General features: G+C 47.9%; 1 protein-coding gene and 1 pseudogene across 2 annotated transcripts in view; both read right to left on the bottom strand.

The window, feature by feature from the left end:
* Positions 1-23,870, bottom strand: part of LOC308050052 (feather keratin Cos1-1/Cos1-3/Cos2-1-like) — a 62,584-nt pseudogene extending 38,714 nt beyond the window's left edge. The window contains exon 1 of the transcript in view: positions 23,726-23,870. The product of the transcript in view is annotated as a feather keratin Cos1-1/Cos1-3/Cos2-1-like (transcript). The remainder of the gene's footprint in view (positions 1-23,725) is intronic.
* LOC308050070 (feather keratin Cos2-3-like) lies at positions 23,057-23,359 on the bottom strand (the record flags this gene model as incomplete). The annotated part of the gene is made up of 1 exon (XM_080359995.1): positions 23,057-23,359. One exon carries the CDS (start codon positions 23,357-23,359, stop codon positions 23,057-23,059), a length of 303 nt encoding a protein of 100 aa, XP_080216121.1.
* Positions 23,871-26,323: the final 2,453 nt, after the last annotated feature.

Here is a 26,323-nt window from a genome sequence, read left to right as displayed (position 1 = left end):
AAGGATCCTCTTGTGCCCTCACTCCCTTCAACCCTAGAGTAACACCATTCTCCTTTGGTAAATTGGGGAGTATCCACAGAGGGAAGGACCACATGAGGCCAAGCTTGAATGCAGCAGAACTTTAATGAGTCAAAAGAGGGAAACAAAGTCACTGCAAGTGGAGGACAGCAGTGCAGGAATCCAAAGAGGAATCCCAAAGTCTGCCATCCATGGTTGTGAAGAAGTTAATGTAAAATGTTCATCTGTCTGTCCAAAAGAGACAGGTGGTCCCCAGCAGAATGGCCCTGGGGGAACCTCGTTGCCAAGAAGAACCAAAGCAATCAAAGAAAAAGGAAAGATAGGCAAAGCCATTCAACTATACTTGAAAACATATCCAGCATCTTGATCCTTTACCTAACATCATGTTTTGAGTTCCTCGAGGTGTCTCCCTGAGCCTTTCTCAGTATCTTCATCAGCGCAGGTACCTTCTGCCAAAGTAACGGCCAGAAATGCCAGACAGGTCACAGCAGCCAGAGTTGATGGGCACTCCATCACAGCTGAGGATTCTGCCAACAGCAGCAGAGGTGGAGGAGCCCACAACGGTGTTCTGTGGGAAAGAGCTGAGGATGGGGCCGGGCAGGGTCACCACCACAGCAGGAGGTTCGATGACAACTCTGGAGTCCTGGCACTGCCTGACACAGGGCTCATTGCAGCTGTTGGCCAGTGGGGTTGGGCCGCAGGGCCGGCAGGGCAGACACTGGTCATAACAGGACATGTCTTGAGAGTGGAGGAGGACCTGGGAGAGAATCAGAGAGGAAGCAGAGCATGAAGGTAGGTGAGGAGCAGCCTGGTTACCCTGTCACAAAGCAGCCAAGGCAACAAGGGAGTTGGGAGCTGGAAGAAGTCCCAGGAGCCATATCATCTTTATCACCCCACAAAGAGCAACCTGGCACAAATAGTCCCTCTGCTAGTGTGTAAACCAAAAACCCCCTCTATCATGTCGCAGCCTGTCTCTAAGCAGATGTTCCCCACATTCCCTTCTGTCATGAGAAGAAGATTTAAACCCCAGGACAGAACATAGCCATATGAGCAGAGGTGTCCATCAACAAGACATGTCAAGTTGGAAAAGGAGAAGACTCACCTGGTTCCCAAGCAGAAAGAGGCAAGAGAAGTGGATGAGAGAGCAGGGACTTGAGCTGCCTTTTATACCTGCCCTTCCCTGCCGCAGGAACAGAGGCACCCTTAGCAGAGGTAACAATTTTTGGACAAGCTCATCTTGAGTGCAAATCACTACAGCTAATGATATGGGCTGTGCTTTACTTTCCAACACTGCTGCCTTTTCATTTCCAGGTTTGTGCCATTCCCATTCCCCAATGAAAGCTTCTTCTGATCCCTGGGATGAAAGGCCCCAGGATTTCTAAGGCAGGAATGCAGCAGTGCAGGCAGAAGACTCAACTCAAGTGCTGGATGGGTCTAGAGCAGGCATATGAAGTCAGCCTGGGACACTCTCTTGGAGGTCTTTGAAATGCCATTGTCAGGAAGAAGCTCTGATTGCTCTCAACTGGGTGTCCATGAATTCCCAAGCATGACAATGTGCCATGTTTTTGTCTTTCCTGCCCTCCTCAGCTCCCCCTTACATTCCCTTGGTTTTCCTTCCCAGGTGTGTGTGCTGTACTGTTTGGTTTTGATGCCATCCTGCCCAACACTGCCTAGTCCCCAAGGGTCCTCAGCAGAGTTCATGAACTTCTCCCAGGCCATGGTTCATGATGTTGCTATGGGTGTTCTTTTCCTGTGTGTACTTGTAAGCAGCCAGGTTTGTGCAGATGTGTGTGGAAGCACAAATTCGTCTATAATTGCAAACTGGTGTACATGAGTCTGTGTGTGTGTGTGTGTGTTCTTGTGTTTTACACATCACGAGGGAATGTGCTGCTCATGGCAGAGACACTCTTTACTGCTATCTCAGTGACCACAGAGCAGCAGGTTCCCAGGGTCAGAAGGAGGCTGAGTGCAGCCGAGTGCTGATGGTACCAGCCTCGTGGAGATCTGTCCAGGGGAGAGGCCGTGAAATGCAGCCCCTGTCTCCTGAGCCCTGCTTTTCCTGCCACTCCAAAGTTCTCGCTCTTCTACTACCTATTTCAGGCTACGACAAGGATGGTTTCCTTGGGGTTTGCTCTATGGGCAAGGAGAACCAACCATGTGCTCGCCATGCCTGAGTGGACCTGCTTCCAATGCACTTTTGAATGTGTCTGAGATGGAACACAAACCACAACATTGGATTTGGGAATGAATCCTCATAAGTCAGCCACTGTCCCTCTTTCTAATAAGGTTTCTGCTCAGTGGCTACATTTTCTAAGCCTCCCCTCCTGAATGTCTGTCAGCTGGAGTACAGATCTCACTTGCAGGCAGTGCAATTGAAGGTTTTCTCCATTCCCTTTAGTGACCTCAGTGAGATCAATGCCAGGGCGCTCTGCTGGAAGAGCTCAGCCAGGGCTGATTCCCTTCTCCATGAATCTGCTTCTGAGCTAAGGCTCTAGCGTATCTGAGGGCAGCCAATGTTACTGCTTTTTCATGAGGTTCCAAACACTGTGGAGAAGGGAAGGACAGGACATGTATGCACCTAGAACTTAGCAAGACATTTGATAGCCCGTCTTGTACTTCCTTCATGACTAAATGTGAGATTAATAGGTTTAGTAAGTGGATGACATGTTGAGTGGAAACTTGGCTCGACTACGAGGCTCCGAGAGATGTGATCTTGGTGCAAAGCCCGACTGGCTGAAACACATTAGTGGTGTCTAATAGTAGGGATCAGTAGTAAGACCAATGCTGTTTAATATTTAATGAATGCCATGAGTTGTGGGAAGTGAGGAACTCCCAGCAAGTCTGTGGAAAACACCCAGCAAGGAAAATGGGTTGTAACTATCAGACATGACACCTGTTCAAAGGACCAGAACAGGCTAGAGGCACTGGCTAACTGGAACTTCATGAATGCCAAAAAGAGCAAAGGCAAGGTTTTGCATATGAGGGAGAAAGAATCGATGCAGTCATACAGACTGGGGCTGGCTGCCTGCGACACAAATTCACAGAACATGATGTGAGGTTTTAAGAGAGACCCAGCTGAAGATGAACCAGCAGTGTGCCCTTGTAGCAAACAGGACCAATTGCATCCTGAGCTGTGTTACTCAAATTGTTGAGAGCAGGTCCAGGAAAATGATTCTGCCCTTCTGGCACATCTGACATCACATCTGGAGTACTGCCTCCAGGCTGGGGCTCCCTGGTCCAAGAGGGTGTGGACACATTGGACTGAGTTCAAGAAAGGCCACCATGTAAATTAGGGGGCTGATGAGCATGTCATGCAAAGAGAGACTGAGAGTACTAGGTCTGTTCACCTTGGAAGTGTCACAGGACACATTCTTGGTTTCTATGAACACTCTTCCAGTGCAATAGAAGAAGATGAAGTTCCCAGAAGACAGAACAAAAATGCCCAGAAGGTTGTGCATTTTCCATCCTGAGAGGTATTCAAGAGCAGACTGAATGTGACTTTGAGCAACATGACCTAATGGGATATGTTCTGAGCAGAGGGGATGACCTCTAGATGACCTCTGGAGGTCCCTTCTAACCTACATTCTGACTCTGTAATTCCCTCCACCCCACCCTCTATGACTCTTTCCCACCCATGGACACAATAATACTCACATCCCCTCTGCCACAACACAGCTTTCAGGCATTGCGTTGGGACTACACAGAGGCAGCTGAAAGGAGGCTCTCAACCTCCTCACTGTCAACAGCAGGAAGCCAGTGGCTGCTGTTTCCAGGCCCTGAGCTTGGAGACAGCTCTGGGAAGCTGGTCTGTCTCCTGGGTCAGAGTTCTGCAGCTGCCGAAGGCTGCAGCTGGCGCTGTGCGGGCTTATTCCTGTTGGGGAGTCCTTGTTGGAGCAGAGGAAGAGTCCATTTCCCAGGGGACAAACTTGTGGCCGTACAGAGTCCCGGAGCCCTGTGAGAGCTGGTGAGACCCCTAGCGGCGCCGACGCACGACTCAGTCCCGGGGCGGAGCTGGCGAGGGAGAGGGGAGAGGGGAGCGGAGGCACGGCTAGCGCAGAGAGCTGGGGCTGGCGGGGTCATTGAGGCGCAGGATGCGGCGGTGCCGGGACGCAGGGCTGGCGGGACTGGCCGCGGTGCTCCTGGGTGCGCGGGACTGGCGGGGCTGAGTGGGGGACGGGGCTAAGCCTGGGGTGTCCCCCGCAGTTCCCTCGATGCTGTCATCCCCTCTGGCTTCCTCATGGATCTCTGGTCCTGAAACATCCTCCCATCCATCCCTCCATCTGCTCCATCCCACGTTCTCTCATAAAACTCTTCACTAAATTCTTTGTAAAACCATCTATGTGTCCTTCCTTTTCTCCATGTCTTTCCTTATAACTTACGTAGTCGTAACTTACCTTTTCTCTTTCCTTCCTTCCTTCCTTTTTTCTTTCTTTCTTTCTTTCTTTCTTTCTTTCTTTCTTTCTTTCTTTCTTTCTTTCTCTCTTTCTTTCTTTCTCTCTTTCTTTCTTTCTTTCTTTCTTTCTTTCTTTCTTTCTTTCTTTCTTTTTCTTTCTTTTTTTTTTTCCCCCCTCACGTTTTTCTTCAGTGTTTTCACCCTTCCACCTATCATTCATGCATTTGTCTTTCCAAGTATGAATGGGCCCTCCCATTAGTGCACATCTTGACATCGCCTGGAAACTCTTCTCCTCACCATCTTTATTTCTTCCTGACTGCTTCTGTGGGATTTGTCCTGGGAAACAGCAGGCAGAGCTGGTCAGAAATCAGGTTTTGAGAACTTGATTTGTTCTTTTTCTTCTTGGCAGTAACTTTGGGCAGAGCCCAGGTACAGCAGAAGCCCTCAGCAGAGACCACCGAGGGCATCGGCATCAGCATCAACTGCTCGCACCCTAAAATTGATGCAGACTTTACGCATTGGTATCGTCAGATCAGGGACCAACGACCCGAGCTGGTTGCAACTGGTGTCCGAGGCACAAAAACAGTGCAGGACCCGCCGGGTTGGCTGTCGGTGGCGGCAGACCGCCGGTCCAGCGCCCTGTGGCTCGAACGGCCCCAGCGCGGGGACGCGGCGGTGTATTACTGCGCCGTGAGAGACACGGGGAGAGGAGCCGGGGCTGCGGCCTGACACGAACCGCCGCGGGCGGGGCCGGGCGGCTGTGGCGGGGGCAGGGGGACAGTCCCTGATGAGTCCGCCAGAGGGCGCTGCCGCTCCGCTCTCTGGGTTGGCCTGGATTCGTCCGGCCCTGTCTGGCCCCGGGGAGGTTCCCCCTCCCGAGCGGCACCAGCACCGGCATCGACATCGGCACCATCCTCAGTCTCAGCGGGTCGCAGACAGAAATACCCCGCGACAGAGGGGAGGAATCGCGAGCGGAGCGGTGCCAGTGTCTGGCGGTGCCCGGGAAGAAGCGATTGCAGCCGCTGGCTCCCGGCGAAGAGCAGCGACTTTCTGCTCTGCAGAGGGAGGCGAGCAGCAGAGATCCTACTGCCCACGGGCAGTCGCACAGCCCTCGCTCCTGCGGCACCAACTGCCCATTGCTGCTGCTCAACGGGTGGGGCCTGAGAACCGCTTCCAGAACTCAACTGATTCAGTGCTCAAGCAAGCCTTTGCTTTGACACCACACCCAGAACTGCTTTCTTGCTGGTAACTTTGTAAATAGGCTCAGATACACAGTTACAAATTGAATCCTCCAGCTCAACAGCCCACTTTAGAGGTGCTCCTTTGGGTGTTGGAAAATCATCCTGTTTATATACTCCTAAAATTACATTAGGCCCTTTGAAGACAAGGAGAGGGTGGATGTGGCCCCTGGTAAAAATGAGTTTGACACCCCTGCTGTAGAGCTAGTAATTCTACCTCGGCACCAACATGAGAAGGAGATACTGATTGTCACAGACACCTGCAAGTGTATCCCACATTGGTGTTTGAGATATAAAGCTTGTTGCACAGGATTCCCCTCAACCTCAGATTGAGAGCCTTTGGTGTTGAAGTGAAACCCAGGAGATAGGAGAGAAGCTTGAGCTGGGCACTTGTTGAAAGACACATCTGAGACCCAAGTTGAGACCTCAGGAGTGAGCCACAAAAAGACCTGCTAAGTTGCCCTATGGGGCTGAAGGTCTGAGGTGAGGAAGAGCTGGGAAGAGGCCTCTGAGCCTGGGGTTCTGGGCCCAGCCAGTCCCCAGGGAAGCCCGTGTGGCTGTAGAAACTGACACAGCTCTGAAAGTCCATGTCCACAGGCTTCAGAGGCAGAGAGGGAAGGTTCAGCCCTGCCCCCTGCCTCAGCTGAGGACTGTTGTGGCAGCTATTGTATTACAGGGGGGCCCCTGGCACTTTGCAAGTCATTGGAGAGCATAGGGCAGCTTACCATCCTTCTGCCATGGCCTTGACTGAACAACAGGACCCTGAAGGCCTTGTGGGAGCAGGGTTGTGAATGGGAGCTTTTGTGCTAACAACCAGTTTTCTGCAGTCCCTGCCAACTGTGTGAGCAAAGAGCCCTGGATGAGAAGTGGCAGAGGAGCCCTGCTCCAGGCACCAGACATAGGAGCACATTAAAATCAAGCAGCCCTTTTTCTCATCTGAGTATTGTGGTTCAGGGACCCAGGGTGGGACCAGGAGCTCAAGGTTGTGAGTAAGGTGGAGAGGTGAAGGATCACAGAAGGACTGTTTGTGTGTTTCCCTGTCCTCCCCCTGCCAGGGTGTGGAATTGTGTCTGTCCCTGTGTGTCTGGTTTCTGCAGCAGATGCTCTTTACAGATATGTTTCTCTTTAGCTGCTTCTTCTGTGTCCAGAGGAGAAGGGAGAGAGTGTGTGAGACCTGGGTCTAGGCGTTTCAGTGTGTGTCTGGTCCTTCCTCCATCCAGATAGTCCTAGAGACAGGGTGGGCATGGGTGGGTGCAGAGGTGCCTTCTGCATCTCCTGCAGAGCTGGGTGCAGGCCTGTGCAACTACCTAGGTGGTTGATGTCAGGAGAAGTTCACCAGGGATGCCTGTCCCTCTGATAGATGGTACCTCATCCATGAGTCTGTTATCACTCTGGGGAGTCTTCTTGTGGTAGAGATAGGGGGACAGACCCAAAGAAGCTGCCTGAAGCAGCAGGGAGAGAGTTTTGTTCCCCCCTCTGGACTGGGGTTTGGGAGCCTCTTTGATCTGGCAGAGGCAGAAGAGCTCAAGTTGCAACAATCTGGTCCCTCATGCTGGCAGGTCCCTGGGCATCCCATGAAGAAAGTACATGACATGGTCCTGATTTTCCTGGCAGCCCTGGTGGAACTGGCAGACTTTGGTGAGATGCAGCTTTCAACCTGGGTAGAATGAAACAAGAGTTTGTGTTGCTGATGGTGGCAGTGAGATGTGAGTCCCAACTCCCTGGGGCATCTGAGAGTGTTTCTGTAGGGAGAGTAGAGGCTGCAGGTGAGTGTGACAAATAATCTGTGAGCTGCCAGGAGTAATGGACAGAAGAGAAGCCATAAGAAGTCACATTAAATTTTCAGGTACTGAGCATTCCTGAATGTGCTGCTAATAGATACAAAGCCTGAAAGGTGGAAAGATGCAAAGAAATGGAGCAATGTTGCATGCGAGAGCTTCTGTCCTAGATGTACTGGATACAATGCTACCAATCTCTGTAGCGATGGTCATAAACCTTGGAGGACAAACCAAGAAATTTAACAAGAAATAAGAAGAGCTGAAATGCCATAAAAGGACAGTACAATGGCATATCATGTGGTGACCCTTCAGCCAGATGCTATACAAGATTCTCTGCTGAAACCCTCCTCACACTCATCCACTGCTGGGGAGTGGTCCCACTCTTTTTCATGTATCTTTTTAAGGAAAATCACAAGTGCTTGGCTGGAAGGAACCCCTCTGTCCCTGAGTCCATGCTGGTTTCTCTGTCCCACAGCTGGTAACCACATCTCTGTAGTCCTATTTCCTCCCACAGGCAACAGGACTGGTTCTGGAAACCTATGCTCAGACAATCCCATCCTAGCACTGCACGTGGAAGCTCATCCAGAGAGTGGTGACTTTCAAATGGGATCCCATGTAGTAAACTGTAATCTGTTGTTCATGAAGCACCATCTCCTTCACCTGAGAAACACTAGGATAGTTGGTTGTTGTCCTACTGCTGATACAGTGTGTCCCACCTCTCCCAAGTGATATGGGTCTGCTCTATCAGACCTGTTGAAGGCTTCATGTGCCTCTATTTATCTCAGAGGGCCCTAGACAGCATTGATGACAGCCCTCAGTGTCCTGCACTCCACTGTGTCTCAGGTCCCAAAAGCAAGGAAGGACAAGCAGGACAGATCCAGGCTCAGGCTCTTTCTTCAGCCTCACTGGGCTGTCCCAGGAATTTTCCCAAATGTCACTGAGAAAGAGAGCACAGCTGACAAGGGTGGGTATCAATCTGTCCTTGGGCACTGGTTTCTGGGCCTGGCTGCAGGACTAAGAGCCAAGTGCCCAGGACTGATGGACACAGAAGAATCACCTCCAGAAGCACCACTGCTTCCAGAAGGGAGGAGCAGACATTCAGTCCAGACTCAATCTTCTCACTTGTAGAGCTCTACACTCAGGTGATATCAGTCCCACACTGCTGATAAAGGTGTATCTGCCATGTTGATGCCTCCTCCTTATGAAGTGGTGACATGGACTCCATCTTCACTGTGCAGAAAGAAGAGCTTTGAAAACACAATTCAGCTGTTCTGAAATGAAAATCAAAGTGCCCTTTGGAAGTGCTAATGTCCTGCCAGTGACCATAAAGAGACACTTGCTACCAGCTAGCCTGGTGAAGCATAGTGATTTGTATATTTTTAATTAAAAATAAAAAAAGTACATTCATAATCTGGATACAAGAATCTATATCACAGAAGAAATGTTTGGTGACATCTGACCCACACAATGTCAGCCTGGGTATCAAAAAGGCCAGCAGAGACATGGCCAGAAAACTTCCCAGCCAGGAGCTGACCACCAGCCAAGCAGAGGACACTGTTCATGAGGGAGCTATATCTCAAGGGGTAGCATATGGCTAAGTAGCTGTCACAGACCATGCAAACAGGAAAAAATAGGGAGAGAAGAAAGAACAACTTGAGGATGCAGATACTGAAGGAATAGGTCTGGCTAGTCCCAAGCATGACTTCTATGACTTTGGGAATGACAACTGTAGTGTACCAGATCTCCAGAAATTACAGAGGAAAAGGTACATTGGGGTATGGAGGTTGCTGTTCATCCACACGAGGGCTATGATGGATCCATTGCCTATTACTGCCGGGGAGTACATCGGTGCAAATACTTAGTGACACCCAGAAATGCCAAGTGCCTGGGAAGGTAAGAAGGATGAATTCTTCCACACTTGTCCCATTTGCAGTGTGTCCACAAGTGTTGATATTTATCCACAAAGACAGGAACATTTCTGTGAGCATTTGCATGCCTGTGCTGGTCCTTCAGAATCTACTAGTAGTGAAACAAAACCATAATCCCTGACAAAGTGTTTGGTGCATAGCATAGGGAAACAGCATCTGTCTTAATTTAATTTGTCAGGGAAATCACTTGCTTTAGAAAAAGATTTGGACAATTAGATCTGTCCCTGAAAGTTAGACCTACACCATCAAGTAGACATATAAAATTATATGAGATCAAGCACAAGAATCTCCTTCAAAACGTGGTTAATGCAGTTGCTTCCATTAAATGAAAATCTCACTTAGGAAACCGTGGAGGGCGGGCTAGGGGTCTCCAGTTAAATGAAAGTCTGTTGCAGAGGAAGGGAATAACATACCTGCACTCTTCAAGGCAGGAAATACTGAGATGCAATCTCAGCGCATGACACTGAGGGAACTGAAAACTGTCAAGACAATGTGAAACTGGAAGAAATTTTCTCAACTCTTCAGCTGATCACAAGGGTTCCTGTGTGAGTCAGCACAGGCAGGATGCAGGAACAACCAACAAAACCACATATGAAAGGCAGAGAGAAATTTCATTTTCATTACCACACCAGTCACTGTTTCCCCAAAGCAGCATCCAGGGAGAGGCAAACAACCAGGGAGACAGACACCTTGGAACTCAGTCTTTGCTGGAGGATCCATGAACCTGCTGGTTTTGCCTGTTTATCAGGGATTCACACAGGTGTGGTTTACCACTGTGCTTTGATCTTGCCCACAGCAGGGTAGGAATCTCAACCATGTTCGATATGATGTCTCTAAGTCTATTACAGGACAATGTTATCAAAACACAGAGCTTCTACTTATCCAACACACAACGTTAAACAACCATTAGTATGATATCTGTGTTTTTCTGCACCCCAGCTGCAAGTCACCTGTGTGTGCTTACAAGCCTTCTCACCAATCTTCTGTTATTTTCCCACAGTTTCCTGCTGAGATGTCACTGGCACAGGGCAGCAGGTTAGTATGACAGTCATTACTCAAGGACTCATGATCTTGTATATTTACTTTCTTCCCAGCCTCAGCAGAGAAAGCTTTTGCAAATACCTGCATTACCCCCACTGACACCTGCTTCTCAGCACAGCTACTAGAGGTAAGACCCATCTCTCTGTAATTTTGCCATCTTGAAGTCAGGGGAAGGATTTCTGCTGACAAATCTGAAAGAGAGAGAGGCATGGTTTATTTTGCCTCATGTGCCAGGTTGTCTTTGAGGACTAAGGCAGGAGTCTCGCAAGCAGCTTGGATGGGTAAGTTGCACATCTCAGCTTGGGAACAAATATCCCTTTCTCAGTGATTGAAGGCAAAACCCCCTCAAGACTGCTCTGTTGAGAAACCAGGTGAACAAAGGGGTTTCATCTATGCCATCCCTGTAGACAGGGAATGATTTTTGTTCAGTTTTCTCATCCTCAACTGGGTCTCTAAGACAGATGGAGCTGAAATATCATCTGAAGGATCCCTTTCTCTCCTTTCTTCCTCCTTACAAATTTATATACCAGAAATCACATGTGGCTAAAGAGTAGAAAAATTCCTTGTAATGTGGCTCTTCCTAAACATGAAAAGCATGGAAGGTCTATACTATGTGTCTTGGGCAGGTTCATTCATCAGCTCAGCCAATGGAAATGACCCAAATGACGTCCTTCATGCACCATCCTCCAGATGAAGACGTGGTCCCCTTGGCTGAGGAAGAATACTGGAAAGATGTTGATTTATCAGAGGAGTTCTGGATGCAGTGATGTCAGAAGAAGTGTGGATGAACAGCTCTCACCTTGCTGACTAACATCAAGCTGTATGCAACTACCTGACGTTGTTTCCTCTCCATCCACCCGGTACGTATTGACAGCCTCTGCTCCCAATTTTCTTCCCCCCTCACAACCACCACTGTACTCCCACAAAGGGGGACCTTGTGAACACACAGACTGGATACAGTCTCTGCAGTTTAGCTCCATATAGGGAGAGCATACATCAGAGTCACCAGTGTCGTTAGCATTAGCATAAGAACATTCCCACACCCACCTCATTAACACACTGAAGCTCCAACTGGCCACATCGAGGAGGGAGGGTTTTGTTTTCCCTCTGTGTCCCCTAGGGAGCTTGATCTCTGAGGCATCTCATGGGCTTCTCAAAGGTGCATAATGTTCTCTCTTCACACAGGCCAATTAAAGAACAGCAACACAATTCTCTGAAGTGTGGCCACTTGCTGACACCCAGGCGGTGTCTGAAAAAGTCACGTCCCAAGAGACTGGTAATGTCAAGTAATTGGTTCTGTTTATTAATATGATCTTAGAAACCTCCAGGGTGGAACGTAACTGAAGGCAAATATGGACACATGAACACAGAGAGATTAAGGTAAGGGAGGCACCTGCCTCATTTCCAAGCTTCTAACTGCAGTTCAGGTCAAAGTCTTCAGTCTTTCTTGGAGTGAAGATCTAAGTAAAGATCTAAGTGCAAAGTCAGACAAGACATGAGTGGGGGCACATTGATCTCCTCTGCCTCCAGAACAGGTGTCTCCAAGCAAGTCACTCATCTTTGATCCATTGATCATCAGTGGAAAGAAAGAGGTACTGTCAAGACTAAGTTCATCCTGTCTCATATAGATCAGGCAATCCATCCCTTATAATCACCAATTTCTCTTCTGTTGACACTCAAGATAGAATAGACAGCTGACTTAGGCGACACACACACAAGTCTTGATGTCTAGTCATCTAAAGTTAGCTGAGAAGACTCACACCGAAAGAAAGGTTGTTTACACTGCCCAGGGCCAGCACACAGGTGTTGGACTTGACAGTCATCTTCTGCAAGTCCTGTGTCAATGTGGTTGAGGGGAGACTGATCTGCAATTGGTGTGAGGAGGAGGTGTCATTAATGAGAGTAACATGCCCAGGTTGAGCCCATTCACCCACATTAAAGCTTTCTATCTGCTGTCCGTCTGTTCTTGAGTACCTTGGACGTGGATATAGGCTTTAGCCATGGGATGGAGTTGCTTGGAAGGTTGAATAGATGGAAACCTCCTGAGAAATTATAGGGAAAAGACTGAAAGACTCAATGCCTATTTCTCCTCAGGTTTTACTCATCTGGCTTCACCTCAGGCCTACAACACCCCTGAAAGTTCCTGCAGATCCTATGGAAAGGAAGCGGCACCCACAGCAGAAGAAGAAATAACTCAGAAACTCTTACTACTATTTGGACATACACATGTTCATGGGGTCACTTGGAATGCACCCAAGTGTGTTCAAGGAGCTGACTGGACAGTCTCTACTCAGTCCTGGAAGGAAAATGAAGCAAATACCTCCAGAAACCTTTTCTAAACTCACGAAAGGCCAGAAGGAAGTTGAGAGCAGCTCCCATGGGTTTGCTAAGGGCAAATCATGCCTCACCATCCTCATTGCTTTCTGTGAGCAGGTGACTGGCACTGTGGGAAAAGGGAGAGGCACTGCCTGCGGTGTACCTTGACTTTAGCAAGACATTTGACATACCCTGATGGGTGCACACACATGCACGTAGAGTTGTGCACACTCACAGCATGCACACACACAAATATGTGTGCTGTTGGACAATTGTTATAGTACACTCTGAGGCAAATTAAACACGTGCTTTTGCTTAGGTATGAAAAAAAGACCCACCAAATTATCAATGTATTAGACAGTGACCTACCATCATAAGCAGTTCTACAAGCTGTCTGCAAAGATACATCACAAGCCAGTTCCTTATGTACACTGGCACCAGCACCAACCCTGTGAGTGCTGGGATGAGGCAGCTCTGCCTGGCATTGTGTCTATCCCCCAGCACCAGCTCTGCTCCCCATAGGTGGCCACTGAACATTCACATTCCAGGATTGCTGCAAGACAATGTTGCAGCTGTCCCTGATCTCCTCTCCAAGGGAAACTGCACTCCCTTACAAGGATCTTCCGATTTCTGGCATTCCTTGGTCATGAATTACCACTACTGAGCAGTTCCAATTGGAATTTCCCTTTCTGTGCACACACAAATTCACACACAGGGGCACAACCACACACATGAGCTTAGACACATCCAAAGAGCAACTCATACATCTGTACTTATACAGACTTGTATGCACATGCGTTTCCAAAGGAGCCCATGTCCATACATGCACAGGCACCTCCCACACCAAGTAGGCACAGATATTCAAACACACTTTCTTACACATTTATATGTTCCTGCACACATGTTCCTGTACACAGATGTACACACACAAAAGGAAACATCTACAGACACCTATGTCCACACAATTACCCATATGCGGACCAGTCACACACAGTCATGCCACACAGTCATGTTCTCCTGCATGAAGGTACATGTGTGTGCTAAAACATATATACTCTCATGGACACACCCAAACACACACACACACAGAACAATTGTGCACATCCATGTTTGCGTGTGTATTACCACAGGCACATACATGTATATGTGAATGCACACATGACCATAGCCAGAGGAGCACATACCTGAGCACCATCATGCACACACACCACAGAGAACTAAGACTTATAACACCACCTCTCAGCCCCTCTAGATGAATCTAGGCAAGTACTTCAGAGCCTACAGTTAAGGCAACGAATCAGTCACTGGCCAGCCCCATCAGATTTACTGAGCTCCAGGGTTTGGCAGTGGTTCAGTCAGCTGCTTTCTCACTGTAAGACAGAGACAAACCAGAGCAGAGTCAAAGCTGTCATGGCCTCTCTAGACATTGAGCTTCTTCATGTCCCAAGTAGGTGTGTGATGGATAATACAAAAACTAGAGAACATCCCCACTGCTGCAGCCCCACAAAGAATTTCCATATTACAAAGAAGATAAAATTCTGCAGTATTAGAGGTTCCTGCCTGACCTTGTTGATCTCCTCAAGGGTCTGGAACCAGCCCCTGTCCTTGCACAGGGAGCGATGCCACAGTGACAGCCTGTCGAGGGTTAAGATTGCGGGGTGACAATAAAACCCTGGCAGGTGTATTGTTAACCCCCTCTCCCCCCCACTTCCCCCTTTTTTTGCCCCTCCCTTTCCCCCCTTTCCACTAAGGAGAGGCGATTGGGAGGAAAAGAAGGACAGAGAGAAGAGAGTTGGAAAAAATTAAAGATGTTTTACTAATGCTACTAATAAGAATAGAGAAAATAATACAAAATATACAAAACCAATCTTGAAATTCTCAGCAACTGCAGGGCCAGCACCCAAAGTCCTGGATTAGACTATACAGCCAATCAGAGCTGGATTCAGTCTCTCCCTAGGCCTCAGTTCGCAGAGACGACTAGCAAGGTCCTCTCCTAATGTCGGCCATAGGGAAAAGGGAAGAAAAAGGGACGAGATTCTCGTGATCTCTCATTTTATATGAAGTATTCACATGAATGGAATGTTATACACAGTTGGTCAGTTTCTTGGTCACTTGTTTCTCATTGCCCCTCTCGCGAGATGTCCATCCATGCTTATCAATAAGTTTGCATTCCATTGCTAGGCTTACCAAAACATGTGTCTGGTTCTCCAGGAAAATGCAGTTAATATGAAGGCTTTAGCTGACAGGCAAAATTCACTGAAAGAGAAACTTGTTTTAACAAAACCAGGACATAGCCTCATGCGGCAGTAGAAAGGTGTGTGTCTGGGACAAGCCAGACTCCCCTGAGGCTACAGACACTGAGGCTGGGACATCAGAAGGGCGGTAGTAGTGAACCTGTCTCTACACTCACTTCAAGGTAAATACCCTCTCTTCAAAAAGCAGAGAAATGTGGGAATCACATTAATTTACAGAGCAGCTAAAGAAATGGTTTGATTGTCCTATGAACGTACACACATTCTTTTCCTTTTTTCCCACATTGTAATAGATGTGCTGCCCTTTTTTCTTCTTGTGTTTTGCATGTAGGTGCATGCGGCACAATTGCCTGCAGCACGAGGGAGCTGCCTGCAGCCTCTTCTGTTAACCTTGAGCTGGCTGAGTTTATCTTGCAGCCCAGGCTCCTGTATGCAAAACAGTTTCTGCACATAATAATACAAGAGTAATAAAGATGTATTTGGTTAACCTGGCAATGCTTTGGTAGTGAAGGGGCTACAGGGACGTCTTCTGTGAGAAGATGCCAGAAACTGCTCCCAATGTCAGACAGAACCAGTAACAGCCAGCTCCTCTGCTGGCCAGATCAATGACACTGGTAGTGCTTTTGATAACACATGTAAGAAAGGGGTAAAACTCAGTGTGCAGCAGCCAGGAGAGAAGAGTGAGAAAACGTGAAACAACAATGCAGACACCCAGGTCTGTGAAGAAGGAGGAACAGAAAGTGGTCCAGGCACTAGAGCAGAGACTCCCATGCAGCCATGGAGAAGACAATGGTGACACAGTCTGACCCCTTGCAATCCATGGATGACCACAATAGAGTGGGTATCCACACTACAGCCCATGGAGAACCTCATGCTGCAACCTGTGGAGATACTTGGAAGGAAGTTGCAGCTCGTGGAGAACCAGACCTGGAGCAGGCTCCTGACAGAAACTCTGGTCCCTGGACAGGAGCCCAGACAGCAGCAGGTTTTCTAGCAGGACCTGTGTCCTCCCTGGGGACCACACTGGAACAACCTGTTTCTGAAGGACTGCAGCCTGTTTAAAGGATCCATGGGGGAGCAGCTCATGAAGAACAGCAGCCCACTGGAAGGATCTACATTGGATGAGTGTGGAAAGGACTGCCTCCTGCAGGTGGCACCCACTCTGGTGCACGGGAAAAGCATGAGGAGGAAGGAGCAATAGAGATTGTCAAGTGTTAAGATTGCGGGGTGACAATAAAACCCTGGCAGGTGTATTGTTAACCCCCTCTTCCCCCCCACTTCCCCCTTTTACCCCTCCCTCTCCCCCCTTTCCACTAAGGACAGGCGATTGGGAGGAAAAGAAGAACAGAGAGAAGAGAGTTGGAAAAAATTAAAGATGTTTTACTAATGCTACTAATAAGAATAGAGAAAATAATACAAAATATACAAAACCAATCTTGTAAGTCTCAGCAACTGCAGAGCCAGCACCCAAAGTCCTGGATTAGACTCTACAGCCAACCAGAGCTGGATTCAGTCTCTCCCTAGGCCTCAGTTTGCAGGGACGACTAGCAAGGTCCTCACCTAATGTCGGCCATAAGAACAAGAGAGCGAGATTCTCGTGATCTCCCATTTTATATGAAGTATTCACGTGAATGGAATGTTATACACAGTTGGTCAGTTTCTTGGTCACTTGTTTCTCATTGCCCCTCTCGCGAGATGTCCATCCATGCTTATCAATAAGTTTGCATTCCATTGCTAGGTTTACCAAAACATGTGTCTGGTTCTCCAGGAAAATGCAGTTAATATGAAGGCTTTAGCTGACAGGCAAAATTCACTGAAAGAGAAACTTGTTTTTAACAAAACCAGGACAGAGATGAAGCATTATGAACTGACTCCAACTCCCACTCCCCATTCCCCTGCACTATTGGAAGGGAGGAAGTAGAAGATTTAGGAGTGAAGTTGAGCCTGGGAAGAAGGGAGAGGCTGAAGGAAGTGGTTATATTTTTGGTTTATTCTTGACAATAAATCTAATTTATTTCCTCATGTTAAGCCTGTATTATCCATGCCAGTAATTGATAAGTAATCTTCTTGTACTTATCTTGACCCGTGAGCTTTTCATCATAATTTTCTCCCCCCATCCTCCTGACAGAGAGGGAGTGAGAGAGCAGCTTGGTGGGCATATGGCAGCCAGTCAAGGTCAACCCACCACAAACAGAGCAAAGAGAGTAAGCATAGAATAATGGTTGTGTGATGGCTGGAAGTACCAGATATGTCCTGTCTCCCTTGTCCCATGCCCTATAAGAGAATGATGGTGCAGAGATCACTGAACTGTTCTGTTTCTTGTGTGCTGCAGAAGACAAGGAGGAGCTTTGGTGTGTGTGGCTGGAGGGCAGGAATGTCCAGCACTTCATGCTTGGTTCTGTGTGGCATGCAGCAAAGGGAAGCAGTCATGTAAGGCTCCACATAATGGTTCCGCATGAGATAAAACAAAGGAATTATTTTCCTGGACAGCTTCAAGTGAGGTGTCTCCTCTACCCTGAATACAGCCATTAGCTGACTGCTCTCCTCACCCATCTTGCTAAACTGGATGAAAGTCTGCAGCCTTCCAACACCTCCCTGCCTTTACATATCTGGCTCATCCAGGTCTGTGAACTAGGGACAGTGTGGCTGCTCAGGGCTAGGATGTTTGTATTCTGGGGCTTTCTGAACCCAGGCCATGCTTAACAGCTCCAGGTGAGGGTTTGTCCTGTCTGTCAGTCCTATTGAGGCTGGTTTCTCCTGCACTGACTGGGGACATAGCTTTGCCTTCATAGAAATAGAGCACTCCCATTCTGCAGTGCTGGACTGTTGTGTTTTTCACAGACTCATTTCCCAGCTCTGCCATTTTGCAGTGTCCACAATGTTTTCCCAATGTCTCCTCAACATCCTGCTGGGCAGGTGCAGTCTGCAGGTTGTTGCCAGTGTGACAGGACAGGTCACACCTTGGGGACAGGCTGCACTCTTCCTATTGCTGGGTCATACTTCCCTGGGAAGGCAGAGGCTATGCCCACAGCCCTGAGGCAGTGCAGCAAATACATAATAGTGGCCTCTGGCTGCTCTGGCAGGGTGACACTGTGGGATGCAACCACAGCCCCACAAGGACAGGCAACCCCCAAACCCAATAACCTGTGGTCTGATGCCAGGACCCAGCTACTTTCTTTATAGGCCAAGCAGATTTCTTGAAAGGCAAATGTGTCTGCTGGACAACCTCAGCTTATAACAATCCTTCACTGGTTGAGGAAGTGTCAGCATGTCCTACCCTGAGGGTACAGTCCTGGAGGGAGGGGCCTGCACAATATGGGCGGCAGAATCCTCCCTACTGCAAGCTGAGCAGATATGAAAGGAATATTTTCCCCAACTGGATATTAAGTCTTTCCTGCCAATGGATCATGGCCTGTGACATATCAGGGTGTTCTTGGAGCCCATCCCAAGCTGTAAGCAGCTGGTACCTTCCTGGCTGCAAGGTTAGAAAGACTTTCTGGGACAATTTTTTCACCCTGACTTCGTAGACATTCATCATTTTATTCTTGGGGTAATGGGGCAGATTTCTGCCCTGGTATCCAGCAGAGCCATAAACTGTTGCTTATTGTGCTGGGCCCACAGGGTTATAAGCAGAAAATAAGGATCATGTTTATTTCCACCCATGCTTGTGCCTGTATCTGTCCCTCTCCCCATGCTGAAGAGGGGACAACCCTTCCCTGGACTTGTTTGCAGGAAAGGGACGATGCCACTCTGTGCACCCCCTGCCCCATGGCTCCACCTCACCATTTTGTGTCCAGATCCCTTTGAGATGCTGAGTCTGCATCTCACACAGGGCTGCTGCTTCAGCTCCAAACATCCCCATGTTTACTATAAACATAATAGTAACAGCCAAACATAGCATGAGTTTTCCTTACTTTTTCTTTATTCTACCCTGTCTTTCCTGAAATAAGTTAATTCTTCAAGTGGGCTGGGACATTCAGCTAATTCCTCCTCACTTTCAATTCACCAGGAAAACCACCTGGCCAAGTGTCCTATGACAGCCACCATATGTCTGTGTGTGTGGGACCAGCTGCATTTGGTCTCTCTCTTCTTCACTATCCTTTCTCTGCAAAGGCATTTCCCACTGGGACCTGCTGACTACACCAAGTGTTTTGCACCAGGAGCTACTGCTTTTTTTGATTTCTATAAGAAAGGCACACAGACTCTGCTAATTATTGTTTAAAAGGCCATTTTTTCAACTAAGACTCTTGCTGTGGTTTAACCTGAGCTAGCAATACAATCACAATAGCAGCTCATTTGCACTCTTCCTCAACCCCACTCCAAACAGGGGAGCAAATCAAAAGGGAAGGGAGAAACTTGGATTGAGATGAACACAGTTTAATAAAAATATAAATAAAAATATATTAACAGACTACTATTAATATACATATCAAATAGAAATAAAACATATTCTGGGCAATTCCCCACAAACTCTGTCCACACCAAGCAGCCAATCCCAGGAAGCAGCACCTGATCACAAACAGCAGATCCTGAAGAGATAAAAGAGGAAAAAGGCAGAAAATCCCAGAGGCCTCTGCAAAATGGCAGAAGGCCAAACTAAATGTGCCAAACTAAACTCCCCTAGCGCTGATAAAAGAGCAAAGAAGAATGCAAGAAAGCAAATACCCAAGAGAGAGACCAAGAGCATCTCAGAGACAGGTAGAACCTGACTCTCCTTAAATGTGAAGTATGACGTTAATGGGATGGAATACTCTTATTGATGAGTTTGGATGTCAGTCAAGCTCTGCCCCATCTATGCCCGCCTTCCTTGATGCCTCACACCTGTGGGCAGAGCACTCACAATGTCCTTGGCTCTCAGACCAGAGCAATTAAAAACATTAACTCTGTTCTGGGGAGTAATCTCTTGTTCTCAAACTAAGTCCAAATTATGACTGTACTAACTATGAAAAAGAAAGGTCACTAACTAAGGTCACTAACTAACTATGAAAAAGAAAAACTGCATGGAGAAAATTAACTTATTTTCAGTCAAATCAGCACAACTATGAAGAAAGAGAAGGCAGTAGAGATGATCCTATATCCTTCAGATGCCAGGAGTCCTAAGCTATAATATGTGCTGTCAAACAGACAGCTCTAATCGGGGCACACCACAACACATGGATCCTGCTCATGGAAGTGTGATTTTTGGTCCATCAAGATTTTAGAAGATTTTTATAAAATAAAATATCTCTATTCATAATTTCTGCTATGAAAAAGGAAAAGTGTTCACATGAGAACTTCTTACTGCATTTGAGACACAGGCAAGGACACCCAGAGAGTGTAACCACAGGCACCAAGCAGGAGCTGCCTCCAGGCTCATCAGTTACAATCGACTGGATCAATTTTGCCTCTGGCCAAGGGATCTGTGCAGTGCAACATTGCCCTGAAGGGCAAACTCTGCATATAGCACAGCACAGCAGAGGAGAAAGCCTCCTCAGTAATCTGTCACATGGATCATTAACTCCTTGATGTACGGGGATCTTTGGCTGAGGGTGATGGCACCCTGCCAGTTGTTTATATCATGAGGACAAATACCAGCTCCTGGACCTGCTCTGAGCAGCTTTCACATCCTTGTTTTTGGGGGTCTACATCAAGGGGTTGGCCGGGGGACTAAGAACAATGTAAAGAACAGCCACTGCTCTGCCTGGTTCAAGGCAGCTCCCATGTAGGTGAAGAAATATGGGCCATAGAAACAGGTCACAACAATGATATTAAAAGTACAGGGTAAGACAGGTCAGTGCCTAAATTCTGAAAAGCAGAGCCACAGTGTAATTTAAATCACCATTAAATAAAACAGCTTCAGGCAACAATGCCGACAGTTTGAAGTGTAAAATCTACATGGATCCTGTGTCCCTTTCCTACCAATCCAATGTCTCCCCAGTTGTACAGCCAAGCTGGGAGTCATGCTAAGAGCCAGTGGCAGCCCTCTAGCAGTGCTTTGCAGAAGGGCTTGCTCGTCTGTCAGGAATAATGTCATTCCTCCCTCTTCTTCAAGGAAAATTAGAAATGGTAGCATCAATGTGGACCTGAAGTACCTTGCAGTTGTTGCAAGATTTAGTGCAGTAAGGTTAGGAAGTGCAACTATTCTGCTTTTAAAGATAGATATTAAGAGCACAACTAGGGAGGAAAGATTTCAGACATGCAAGTGAAATGCCTTTGTGAAGCTTTTGGCTTTCAGTCATTCTGAGATATACTTCATGAACCTTAATTCCCTTTGCATGAAGGACATGAGTGTACAGATTTCCATCTTTCCACCTGTACAGTAGAAAAAGAAAAAAAAAAAAAAAATATATATATATATATATGAGACTGTAGTGGCTGCCAAGCGACATTTCCACCAAACAAAGAGGCTGAGATTTAAATGTAAAAGCACCCTCTCCAACCAGAATGGCAGCCAGATCCTGAGCACAAAACCTCTGGAGGGAGTAATGAAATGACCAAGAGCTCTGAGCCTACCTGCAGCTCTCTTGTGATTGAGGCACGGAAATGACCTTACAGCCCTTGAGATTGTAAGGACGGTATGTATTTACGATGTCAGACACACACAGGGAATAGCTTCACCCAAGATGTGTGTGTATTACAGTAGCTGTGAGCTTGATTAAATACAGTAAAGTGTTACATATTCATGAAAGTTTTTAGGAACGCCTATACATATTAATAAACTGTCTCCGAGAAGGCGGTTCTTATTGCAATGATTTCTGGGAGACTATTTCCATAGTCTACACCTCCAGCTCCTCCTGGTTGCAGCTGCGCAGTGATCGTGAACCTGAGTACTCTTCTCTGTACACGGGACCTTTGGTCCAGTGCGATGAGTTGGTTGAGACTCAGACTGCTGAGTTGGTTAAAACTGGTGTATCTCCTGTCCTGTGCCCAAGTTTGTTATCTAGTTCACCCAAGGATTCCCCAAGGATGCACCCAAGGATTATTATCTTTGCAAGGCATCAGTGAAGTCCTGTTTCTCATACAATAAGTTACACAAAGCTAAGCAAGGCTATGTGGGTTAAGGGGTTAGCTCTCTGTTGGCTCTTTAGTGATATGGGGTAGGGTTAGTTCTTTAAGTGTCAAGTGTTAGTTCTTTAAGTGTTAATTATTTAATTGTCAATTCCCTGTATCACCATGTGACCCCACTATCCTCGTGTCTGCTCATCTTCATGTTCTCCTTCATACTCCGTGTCAGAGCAATTTGATCTCCCTCAGAAATGCACCATTTCATTGTCCACATTTCTGTGCTGGATGCCATCAGCTCCCACATCCTTATCTGCAATTTCCAGCCTCTGCTTTCCTTTCCAGCAGCTTTACTGCTCTTCCCATTCTGCAAAGCAAATCATCTTCCAGAGCCACACATCCACACCCTGTCACTCAAGTGCACCTCTTTCCATGGCAAGAGGAACATCCTTTCTCAAGATATAAGGGGGCTATTGACCCCTCAGGTCTCCTGCCTTTCTGGGCATATGTGGGCAGAGACACAGCAAGGCAAGGCCTGATGGTCACTGGTAGCAGAGCAGTCAGAAAAGACTTCCTCAGCTCTAAGGGATGGTGCCCAAAAGAGGAGCCACTGGAGAGTGTTGCAACCTCCCATTCCTCTGTCAATGGAGAAGGATCCTCTTGTGCCCTCACTCCCTTCAACCCCAGAGTAACACCCTTCTCCTTCAGTAGCTTGGGGATTTTCCACAGAGGGAAGGACCACATGGAGACCAGGCTTGAATGCAGTAGAACTTTAATGAGTCAAAAGAGGGAAACAAAGTCACTGCAAGTGGAGGACAGCAGTGCAGGAATCCAAAGAGGAATCCAAAAGTCTGCTGTCCTTGGTCATGAAGAAGTTTGTGCATGATGTTCATCTGCCTTTCCCATAGAGGGAGAGAAGACAGCTCATCCCCACCAGGCTGGACCTGGGGGAACATTGTGGCCAAGGGGAACAAAGCAAACAAAGAAATAAAGGAAAGAAACACAAAGCCATTCAGCTCTATTGAAAACACATCCAACATCTTTATCCTTTGCCCAGCATCATGTTTTAAGTTCCTCAAGGTGTCTCCCTGGGCCTTTCCCAGAGTCTTTATCAGCGCAGGTACCTTCTGCCAAAGTAGCGGCCGGAAATGCCAGACAGGTCACAGCAGCCAGAGTTGATGGGCACTCCATCACAGCTGAGGATTCTGCCAACAGCAGCAGAGGTGGAGGAGCCCACAACAGTGTTCTGTGGGAAGGAGCTGAGGATGGGGCCAGGCAGGGTCACCACAACAGGTGAGGGCTCAATGACAACTCTGGAGTCCTGGCACTGCCTGACACAGGGCTCATTGCAGCTGTTGGCCAGTGGGGTTGGGCCGCAGGGCTGGCAGGGCAGGCACTGGTCGTAGCAGGACATGTCTTGAGAGTGAAGGAGAACCTGTGAGAGAGGGCAGGGAGAAGGCAGGGCATAAAAACAGATAAGAAGAAGCCTGGTTACCCTCTCAAAAAGCAGCCAAAGCCATTACTGAGTGGGAAGCTTGAAGATATGCCAGGAGGCGCACAACCTTCACTGCCCTACAAGGAGCCTCACAGCACAGGGTGGCTCTCTCAGTGAAAAACCAAACCCCCCCTCTGCAGCCTCCCATCCTCTCTCTAAGCAGAACTTCTCACCCCTTCCATCTCCCATGATAAGGAGATGCAAAGCTGAGGAAAGGACATAGCCCATATGAGCAGAGATGTCCATCAATAACAGATGTCAAGTTGGAAGAGAGTCAGAAGGAACTTCAGACTTACCTGGTTCCCAGAAAGAAGGAGGCAAGAGAAGTGGATGAGAGAGCAGGGACTTGGGCTGCCTTTTATACCTGCCCTTCATTGCCGTAGGATCAGAGGCACCCTTGGCAGAGGTAACAATTTTTGGACAAGCTCATCTTGAATGCAAACACATGGGCTATGCTTTAGCTTCCAACACTGCTGCCTTTTCATTTCCAGGTTTGTGCCATGCTCATCCTCCAATGAAGGCTTTGACTAATCTCTGGGATTAAAGGCCCCTGGATTTCTCAGACAGGAATGCAGCAGTGCAGACAGAAGACTCAGTTCAGGTGTTGGATGAGTCTAAGAGAAGGCAAATGATGTCAATCTGGGTCACTCTCTGTTCTTTGATATACCAGTCTCAGGAAGAAGCTGCAACCATAATTGACTGCATGCCCATGGGCTCTCATGCATGAGGATGTGACAAGTCCTCATCTTTCCTTAACTTCTCAGCTCACCCTGATGGTTTTTGTGAGTGTTGTGTTGCTTGAATTTGACACCATCCTGCCTAACACTGCCCAGTCCTCAGGAATCATCAGCAGAGTCCATGAACTTCTCTTAACATGATGGTTCATGGTGCTGCTATACGTGTTCTTTTCCTGTGTGAGCTTGGAAGCAGCCATGTTTGTGCAGATGGACATGAGATTACTAGTTTGTGTATAATTACACACTCGTGTGCATGAGTCTAAGTATGTATGTCCTTGTCTGTTAATGATCACAACAAAATGTGCAGTTCATTGCAGAGACACTCTCTACTGCTCTGTCCATGAGCACCACAGAGCAGCAGGTTCCCAGGACCTGAAGGAGCCGACGTGCAGCTGAGTGATGTTGGCACCAGTCTGCCAGAGATCTGCCCAGGGAAGAGAAATGCAGCCCCTGTCTCCTGAGCCCTCCTTCTCCTGCCCTTCCAAAGCTCTTGCTTCCCTGCTGTTCATTTCAGCTCACAACAAGGACGATTTCAGTCCAGTTTGAATCCTTAGTTTCATTCAGTGTAACAACATTGGATGTGTCTCAGCATGGCTGGCATTCTCCCCTCCCTGCATCTCCAGGCCAGGAAAAAGCTGCTCTCCCCAGTATTAGAAAGTTCAAAAGGAGGGGTTTGCTTTGTGGGCAATCAGGAAGGCTGAGGGATAGAGTCCAGTTGGAGGCCTGTATCCAGTGCAGTGCCTCAAGGGTCAGTACTGGGGCCTGTATTATTCAATATATTCCTCAATGATTTGGACGAGGGAATAGAGTGACTGTCAGCAAGTTTGCTGATGACATCAAGCTAGGAGGAGTGGCTGACACTGGAAGCTGTGCTGCCATCCAGAGACCTGGACAGGCTGGAGAGGTGGGCAGGGAAAAATTTAATGAAATATAACAAGGGCAAGTTTAGAGTCTTGCATCCAGGTAGGAACAACCCCAGGTTCCAGTGTAAGTTGGGGAATGACCTATTAGAGAGCAGCGTAGGGGAAAGGAACCTGGGGGTCCTGATGGACAGCAGGATGACCATGAGCCAGCACTGTGCCCTTGTGGCCCAGAAGGCCATTAGCATCCTGGGGTGGATTAGAAGGGGGGTGGTTAGTAGGTCGAGAGAGGTTGTCCTTCCCCTCTACTCTGCCCTGGTGACACCACACCTGGAATATTGTGTCCAGTTCTGGGCCCCCCAGTTCAAGAAGGACAGGGAACTGCTGGAGAGAGTCCAGCGCACAGCCACAAAGATGATTAAGTAAGGAGGTGGAGCACCTCCCTTATGAGGAAAGTCTGAGGGAGCTGGGGCTCTTTTGCTTGGAGGAGACTGAAGGGTGACCTTATATATGTTTACAAATATATAAAGGATGAGTATCAGGATGATGGAGCCAGGCTCTTCTCGATGACAGCCAACAGTAGGACAAGGGGTAATGGATTCAAACTGGAACACAAGAGGTTCCACTTAAATTTGAGAAGAGACTTCTTCCCAGTGAGGGTAACAGAACACTGGAAGAGGCTATCCAGGGGGAGTTGTGGAGCCTCCTACTCTGGAGACATTCACAACCTGCCTGGACACATTCCTGTGTAACCTCATCTAAGTGTTCCTGCTCCAGCAGGGGGATTGCACTGGATGAGCTTTGGAGGTCCCTTTCAATCCCTGACTTTCTGTGATTCTGTGATTCTATGAACTGCCCATGGGAAGGAAGGAACATGAAATTCAAGAAAACGTCCCCAAAACCCAGCTGTTGTCCCTCTTTCTAACAAGGACTGTTCCCAGCAAGCACTTTACTGAAGCCTCCACTCCTGACTGTCTGTCAGCTGCAGCTCAGTTGAGGGCTTTCTGCCTTCCCTTCAGTGACCTCAGTGAGATCAATGCCAGGGAGCTCTGCTGGGAGAGCTCAGACAGGGCTGATTTGCCCTCTCCATGAAGCTGCTTTGAGCTGAAGACAATGGGCCAAACCCATTGCTTTCTCATGAGGTAGCAGGCACTGTGAACACGGAAAGGGCAGGGATATCTGTACCTGGAGCTTAGCAAGACCTTTGGCACTTTCTCTCTTACTTCTTTCATGACCAAGTATGAGATGAATGGGTTCAGTGAGAGGATGATAAGGTGTGGAGAAAA

This window comes from Nesoenas mayeri (assembly GCF_963082525.1).
Source record: "Nesoenas mayeri genome assembly, chromosome: 26".
NCBI classification, from domain to species: domain Eukaryota; kingdom Metazoa; phylum Chordata; class Aves; order Columbiformes; family Columbidae; genus Nesoenas; species Nesoenas mayeri.
This window is presented reverse-complemented; position numbering and strand designations above follow the sequence as displayed.